General features: G+C 42.0%; 1 protein-coding gene across 12 annotated transcripts in view; it reads right to left on the minus strand.

The window, feature by feature from the left end:
• Dnah11 (dynein axonemal heavy chain 11) overlaps window positions 1-8,727 on the minus strand; it is a 328,931-nt gene that overhangs the window by 90,487 nt on the left and 229,717 nt on the right. For all 12 annotated transcript variants that reach the window (XM_031357847.1, XM_031357834.1, XM_031357836.1 and 9 more), the window contains 3 exons: window positions 8,490-8,633; window positions 7,657-7,839; window positions 5,288-5,389 (listed from right to left, as the gene is read on the minus strand). In XM_031357847.1, the coding sequence (XP_031213707.1) occupies window positions 5,288-5,389; window positions 7,657-7,839; window positions 8,490-8,633 (429 nt within the window). The remainder of the gene's footprint in view (window positions 1-5,287; window positions 5,390-7,656; window positions 7,840-8,489; window positions 8,634-8,727) is intronic.

Genomic DNA, 8,727 nt, shown 5'->3' on the forward strand with positions numbered 1-8,727 from the left:
GACTCATTGGATTTCTCTTCTGGGAATTAGGCATTAAGAATCAAACATAGAAACCCTGTCTCAAAAAAACGAAAAAACAAAACAAAACAAAAAAAGAATCAGACATAATATGTTGTTTTATCAAAAACAAAACAAAACAAAACAAAAAAACCCCCAAAACTTGGATATGTTGATTTGGTCCTGGGGGTTGCTTCATTTAGAGGGAGACCATCCATCTTCAACCCTGTATGCAGAAAAGCAAACTAAATAGTGAAAGCCCAAAGGCTCTTATAAGGAGAAGCAGGATGAATTAATCTTGGTTCTTGAGGGTTTCCAGGAGACATTATGGGAACTTTCTCATTTCTTGAGAGGTCCAACCATACTGTCTCCTTTTAGTCATATGATTTTTGTTTGTAGATTAGGACATTTTAAAAGAGTTTACATACAGCCAAAAAGATGTCAGATGGTTTTGAGATACCTCACTGTGGCCATCTTATTACTAGTAAGTTCTCAGAGACCTAAGACTTACAACACTGCTTTTATACGTACATGCAAGATTCTCAGATCTTTTGATAAGACATGTAGTGAAACACAACCTATTTGTTACTTATTTTATCATTTTAAAATTATTGGTAAGTGTGTGTATATGTACATCTTGGTATATGTACACACATGCTGGTGCTCACAGAGGCCTGGGCCATTGCATCTCCTGGAGCTAAAGTCACAGAGGCAATCCTAGGGCTGCCTAGGGTTGGTACTAGGACCTGAACCCAAGTCCTCTGGAAGAACAACAACTTCATCAAGAACAACTCCTACCTCCTGAGCCATCTCTCCGTACCCTTATTTATTTATTCTTTGGGGTAAAGTCTCTATGTAGCTTTGACTGTCCTGGAACTCACTCTGAAGACCAGGCAGACCTTGAATGCACAAAGATCCATCTGCCTCTGCCTCCCAAGTATTGGATGCTAAGTTTTTATTATAACAAGCTGAAATAGGTCTATTATGTTTATTTCTGTCTTATTTTCCAGTAGAACATAGATGTCACCAATTCTCACAGCTTTGACATTATTCATTCTTGTATATTTGTACTGCAGTAGCAGTGCAAGTCATGAAATAACTGCACCATTATAAACAATAAGCAACTACATAGTGAGACTCTGTCTCAAAAACAAACAATAACAACAGCAAAATAGCTTTATAAAATGCTGAAGCCAACACAAGCTGTAGAGCCAGCTATGGATTTAAGGGGATATAGACTCATGCCACTTCCTGTTTAAACATAGTGATTACTGGGATCGACTAACAGATTTCTGGCTCCACTAGAACATGGATTAAAGAATCTGTACTTCTAAACTAGTCCCCATGTGACTGGGAACACACTTTGAGAGACACTACTCTAAGGAGCCGGGGTTGAAGTTTCCTTTACAGTCACCACTAAGCCTTGGCTGTGTAGAAGACTCGGCAGTAGCTGTACTTGAGAACCTGAGTTCAGGTCCACAGCAAGCAGGTAAAGCCTGGTGCGACAGCATGCCTTTGGAATCTCACTCCTTCATCAAGATGAGAAGCAAGGACTGGAGAATCTCTGGAAGCTTGTCTGCCATACGCGCATCAGCAAACAAGAGATCCTACCTCAAAGAAGGTAGAAGGTGAGGGCTGACACCTGAGATGACCTCCAGACATGTATGCACCAAAGTAAGTGTGTACCTGTGTGTGTGTGTGTGTGTGTGTGTGCGTGTGTGTGCGCGTGTGTGCGTGTGTGTGTGTGTGTGTTCATGTGCATACCCCAGATGATGATGATGATGATGATGACGACGACGACGACGACGATGATGATGATGGAGGTGGTGGTGGTGGTGATAGACAGACAGACAGATGATAGATAGATGATAATGATAGATGGTAGTCAGATGATAGAGATTCATAGATGGATGATAGACAGATGACAGAGCATGATAGCCTTTCTTCCACTGAACTTAGCAATTTTTTTTACTCAGTCTTCACTATAAAGCTGTCTTTTATTCTAAAACTAGAAATAGACACAGAGATAATACACTGGGCAGCCCAGATAGGGTTATCTGTCAGAAAAATCCCTACTGCTCTAAGTAAGACACTTGTTAAGATCAGGAGCAAGGAAAACCCAGAAGTGAGGCACAATGTGATGGTGGAGACCATGAAAGCAAACAGAGACGGTTTGGATCTTATGTACTATGTATCAGTGGCTGAAACTATGCAAAGGTACCTTCTCCCTAGCATAAATATCCCTGTGGCCCTGGGAAGGAAGTAAACCTTGGAGGAACTTGCTGCTTCCCAGAAATCCATCTTTGCCCATGAGTTGGGAGAAATAAGTTTTGGTAAACATTAAGCTTTACTATGTCCTTTTCTCTGTTGAGTATTTAGCTCTGAGGCTTATCAATATATGCCTTGAGTCTCTGTGAAAACTGTCTGTCTAAATACCTCCCAGCAACCTGCAGCCTGTTCCAAAAGGTTATTAGTTCTACAAACTAATCTTTCCATGATCACAGTCAGCTCCATGGTCATTTGAGCACCATCACTTTCCCTATGAATGTTAAATTTCTTCTAATGGCTACATGAAGCCATTAAGAATAGGTAACATTTTCTAAGTTTTGTTGAGAATGGTGGTAGAAATCATTTTTATACATGTTCATCCTAGACTTCTCTAGGATAGATAGATAGAGCTATCTTTGCTGTTGACCTGGTTCTATTCCACCAGTCCTTGATGGAAGAGCATGCTGGCTGGGCAGGAGGAGGGTGTGGTCAGGTGATCTGGGTGAGGTGGGGTAGTGAAGGTCTATTGAATGGGTTCCCCAGCAGAGAGGAGGGTGGGAATTACATACTGAGAGAGTTGTCAGAGGACAAGTCTTTCGGGATTACTGGCCATCTTATGCAAACCATTGCCACGGAGAGGCCTTGAAACAGGGGGGGGGGTTGGGGGGGAGACAACTCAGTGCATTCCTGGGATACGCAGGGAGTCATTGCTTTGGTCTCTGCCTTGGAAAGTTGAGCTCATTCTGATTCTTATAACTTGCCTTAAGATTTTTTTAGAAGAACCTCTATGAGAAAACAGCTCACCCCTTTTTATCAAGTTGGGCACTCGAGGCCACTAACACAGCAGGCCTAGCATATGCCTTATAAAAGGCCTATGTGGTCACAGGGACACCTCAAGGGCTCTAGACAGCAGTGGTTTGATGTGTACCCTTAGCCTTCCTTGCTCTTTCTTCACAAATTCACATGGCAAGCCTGGTGTACATGCTCATCAACCCAAGCATTCCAATGTGCTCTCAATAGAAAATTCACTAAGTCCTGACCACCACCACATGGACTTTCTATAGGAAAATAATGGGAATTGGGTCTATAAAATGTCCTGTTTGCTGTACACCAAAGGGTCTCTTAATCCAGCAGGCAAAGAGGACAGAGCCCCTGTTAGCCACCTTCAGCTGAATGTCCTAGAAATGATTGGCAGGGCCCTCAAGACAGGGGTGGGGGTGGTGATGGGCAGGAGATACGTGCAGAACTCAACAGGACCTTGGAAGAAGGAGCAGTAGAGGATCAACCCTCGACATCAGCTCTTCAACAATACCACATGGTCTGTGAATACCACTCCACCCATTATATTCCCTTTGCTCGTATTCAAATTCAAGAGACAGGGGATTAATTTAGTGAATCCTGGAGAAAATATGTATCTAGGCCTTGGCCAGGAAGTCATTCCAGCTAAAAGAGTGTCATGTGAGGAGGGAGAGGCTCTCACAAAGAAAGGAGGCTGGTTCTCCTCATAGAAGGTAGATTCAGGGCCAGGCCACCCCAACACTCATTTATATCCTTGAGAGGCCACTGTTTTCCTCTCAAATGACAGAAGAGAACCTGGAGGCGGGCAGGCTTCTGTGAGCTGTCAATCTGATGGTGCTTCTACGTGTTTCCCTGCCCTGCACCTCAGCCTCTCTGTGTCCACATTTCTTCTTCCTCCTGCTCTTCGCATATGTTTGCTAGCTGTGATTCCACCTTGGCCCTGTGCCACAATTGTCCCTGCCCCAGCAGAGGTTCCCCCATAAAGCCTTCTCTGGTTGCCTTTGAACTTGTTTTTCAGTCCTTAGACATCTTTCCTTCCAGCATCCTCTCAGCTGTTGAGAAGCTATTTGATGGTGTCACTAACCTATTAAACTCTTTCCCAGTCAGATAAAATTGAACTTCTGTAGCATAAAAGGCTAAGAAGGCCTTTGCTCATCTTTGCAAATGCCTTTCAAAATGCCTTGCCTTCAACCTTTCCTGCTGTCAGTGTCCCTGCATTTGTCTTGGTGCCCTCGCCTATTGTGATTCTTCAAGAGTTCCCCTGCATCTTCTCCTGGTTCTTCATCCCTGCAGGAACGCCTTTCCTGTCCTTATCTCTATGACTCCCAGGCAGCTTTCAAAGGGCATGTCAACTACACTTCCACTAACCAGCTTTCTAATCTCCCTGGCTGTAGTGCTTGGCACCGTAGTTGCATTTGTATATGCTTAGAATGTCACACCAAAAGATTTACAAAGGTATGTTTGTAAAACTAGTAACAATGATGGTATTCATAGGTATAGATATTTCCCAAGCATTGAGTATGTAAACGACCTCATGCTAAATTCTTAAATTTAAATTATGCATTTAATCATTGCAATCTATGTATCTAGATGCTATTATTATACAGGTTGAGAGTTCTGTATATGTCAGACTTTTGAATACTTGTGTAGATTTTATAGGTTGAACATTCTTAATTAAAAAAAAATGGATATCCAAAATGCTCCATTTGGGACATCATGGGAGCACCAAAGAAGTGTTGAACTTCGAAGCATTTTGGATTTCAAATAAGGATTGCTTGGTTTGTACCAGGCCACAGATGAGAAAATCTCTGTTATCAAAGATTAACCAACTTGTATAGGTAGAACTATAAGCAGCAGGCTCAACCCAGTAAATCTGCCTTGATTTCAATCGCAGGAGCCACTTTACTCCTTCTACTAGACTGGGAATCTATTAAAGTATAGGAGCAAGTGATGGTAGTTTGAGTCCAGCACATAGCAAACAGGAAATGTCCACAAGGTTAGCCTGTCCACGAATGGGCTCATGGAAGACCAAGTTCTTTTCTGTTTGCTAGAGCATAGGTGTGGCAATGCAGAGTTCCCCTGCATCTTCCCCTGGTCTTCATCCCTGCAGGAACGCCTTTCCTGTCCTTATCACTGTGACTCCTAGGCAGCTTTTAAAGGGTAGGATTCTAAGGCTGGTATGGAAACCTCCTTGTGGGATATTGGTTTTCTAGGTGATACTTACCACAAGCTTCCTCCTTACAGCCTCTAGCTTTTCAGTAGCTGCAGCCAGTTCTACATTTGTTTGGGCCAATGCCTGGCGTTTGGGCTCCACATCACAATAAACCTGAAAGTTCACATGAGTTTTATTCAGAAGGCAAAGCAGATACAAAGAGGACATTAACCCTCCAACCCCACACTCCAGCATAAATCCCAGAGCAGAGAGCAATGGGCCCTTTGTTTCCTCGCCATTCACTACCTCAGCTGACTCAGCCTTCCCCATGCTCCCTGATTTTCCAATACTCATTGATTCTGGACTTCAGAGCTATAAATCCTTGCATAAAATGCTACATAAGTCAAACACCATCAATATACTAAAATCAGTTTGTCCTAAAATGATTAACCCCCATGAGAGCTATCTAACCAAGCAGAGATGAAGTGTAGCCTGAGAGGTTAGAAAGCTAAGGGTAGAGAAATTCTCTGAATGAAGGGGCAGGGCGAGATATCCCCACACCTTTTTAACCACTCATGCTAAACTATTGTTCACAAGACAGGTACAAAGTTGGAACTCTGTTTTAAGTTCCTAACTACCTCAGGAGAATATTATTTGAATGGATGGTTGGAGAATCAGGGCAGGTCAAATGCTATTTCTTATCCTATGGAGAAACAGCACAATGTAGCCCTAGTAGAGCTCTCTATTCATCTTCCCTATTGTCCCAAGGAAACAAACAGAACTCAGTACTCAGGCACTGGACTCTAGAGAGAGGCCATAAATGCACTGTGGCTTGTATAAACCATGAGTGAAAGTTTCCACATTGGGAGACAGACAGAGAGTAACGGAGTCCTGCTTCAACAGGCCCTCCACTGTGCAGGGGACAGCCAGATTTTATGATGATAATTTGGAGAAATGACGGTATGATTGGCTTTTACTCTGTAGTTTGGAATCTGAATATAACATACAAGTTTCCTCAAGAAAATGAATCAGTTCTTCAGAGTCCAGGCCACACATACTTCCTTTTTACCTGGCTTGTGAGAAGGGTTGGAGACATGGTTGACAGGTAATAAGTATTAGATAAATAATAACTGAATGAAATGATCATCTATTTTTATATTTTCCTCCAATTAAAAAAGGCAAAATCAACATCATTTAAACACTAAAGCAAATAGTTATTTTTTCAACTCATTGTACCTATAACGAAGATGGTAATAAATGTTTAACAGTAGGGTTTCATTTAATCTGATATGAATTCAGACTTGCAGATGTCTCAGGTCAACATAAATGAATATTTTAGTGTTAACATATTTTGTACATGTAAATCAGTTGTTACATTTTTAAAAATGCATTAAAGTATTGAAACTTGCTAGCCACCCTCCCCCTATACAGTGTTCTCCAACATTATTAAGTATCTTCTTGTTTAGAATAATTTTAACTCTGACATGCCATGTCTCATTCTTAGAATCATATACCCATCTTACAAAAACTAAATAACTTTACATTTTTTGCTGACCTGAAAATTAATCTGATAGCAGAGATGGACTCATCCTGCTGTTGGCTCTGTGTTCTATGACACTCATCTGACAGCAAGATATGCTCACTGGTACAGGCCAGTCATGACTAAGAGGAAGCAAGTACTTTCTGATTGGACTTCTGGCCCACTCCATAGGAGGGAACATGTGCTAGTACTGTAAGTCTGGGGAAAATTCTATGGCTAGTGAGGTCCAGGCCTAGAGGGAAATTACTACTGTTGTTTTCCTATGGAGAGATAACTAAACTGTCTTCTAAATGCGTATGCTAAGTCAATGTCCTAGCACTACTCAGCCTACATCAGAGGAACTCCTGTTTACAGACAAATGGTAATTGCAGAGATCTCTAACTGGTAAAAGTACTGAGAATAAATGACTATATGGCTTATCTATAAACAACAAAAAAAATCTATCTTGTCCCCACCTAGGGCCTAGAGAACACTGTAGAAGTAGTGTAAAAGCTAGGGGGTAGGAAGAAATGTTACAGGATGCTGTCTTCTGACAGGATATGGCCATTGGACTCAGAAGCTCACAAGCAGTTGTGGCTCCTGTACAAGACAAGCACAAGATTGGGCCATTCAGGATTCCACGGATGGAGGGATGGGTCATGAGTCTCTATCACTGGGAGATAAGGTATTGAGAATTAATGGTTGCCAGGTAAGGGGGTGTCTCTTTCTTTAACAATGTAGCAACAGGTGTGCTATAGTACTAAAACTCAGAGCGGAGAGATGAGAGGGTAAAAGGGATTTAATAGGATCACAATACATTGTATTTATAGATGCAATTGTCAAAAAGGAGGAAACAATTTTAGAAATTGATCTCCATAGCTTGGTGGACAGTACTCAAAACCGGTATTAGACAAAGGGCTACCTCATAAAACTTAATGATGTTGATGACCCAGGCACAGAGACCAGCTGCTGCAAAAGATTTGGTCCGAATCAGGTTTGGATTAAACTCTGGATCTTTCAAATATTGTTCATTTACTACTTTTAGACAGTTCTCTGGAATGTGCTCTTTATCGTAGTTAATTAACGCTTGTAGGAAATCATCAACCTGTAAAGCAAAAGGGCTTACTGCAATGAGTCCATTCTGGCTGCAGAGAAAATTCCAAGATCAAAAGTTAAAATCAGCTTTTAGGACTTGCATTACAAAGGCACAATTGGCAAGCTGCATTTATCCCACTGCTTGGCTTTTTCAGCCTTTACAGTACGAAGTTACAATTAGCAATGGACACGTTTAAAACCTCTCCTATCCCAGGGTAAAACACTCTGTACCAGAGCAGGAGGGTGCTCACGGTTTGAAGAAAAGAAAGGCAGGAAAGAAAAGGAAAAGCACATGCCCCAAGCCCCTCGGCCTCACTTCCTTACATTTGTACATTAGTAACAATTTTTTCCAGCCTAAGAAATCCGTGTAATTTTCTCCCTCCTACACTTAGCCTCTTTCATAATTTTGCAAATAATTAGCAACCTTCCACCTGCTGCTGGCATTGACTTAGCTAACCCACCACCCCATTCTAATCTCCAACTTGGCCAGCAAAAGCTAGACACCCATCTAGGGAGCTATGGCTGCTGACATTGAGCAGCTATGGAGATGGATCTTTTGACTTAAAATTAATTAAACATCTCCTGCTGTCAAGTGTATCTATAATGAGAACACTGTCAAAGTGATTGAGATTTTCTTCCTGCCACTCTGGCTGATCATACCTTTCCCATGAAGATTCGAGCTGCTTTCCAACTTCTGTCTTTTGGCACTCTGCCTCGGGGGGCCAGTAGGACCATCACAGCTGCAGTTACATTGGTAACAGCATTTGGGGGATTGGGGAAGGTTTTCAGCTCTGTGAGGTTCACCTGAAACAAAGCAATTATACAGAGACTCAAGGCGAGGAGCTCTGGGGGCACTCAGCTTCCAGACTGGCTTTCATCCCCCCATTTTCTAACATGT

The sequence above is a fragment of the Mastomys coucha genome, unplaced genomic scaffold, assembly GCF_008632895.1.
Source record: "Mastomys coucha isolate ucsf_1 unplaced genomic scaffold, UCSF_Mcou_1 pScaffold6, whole genome shotgun sequence".
NCBI classification, from domain to species: Eukaryota; Metazoa; Chordata; class Mammalia; order Rodentia; family Muridae; genus Mastomys; species Mastomys coucha.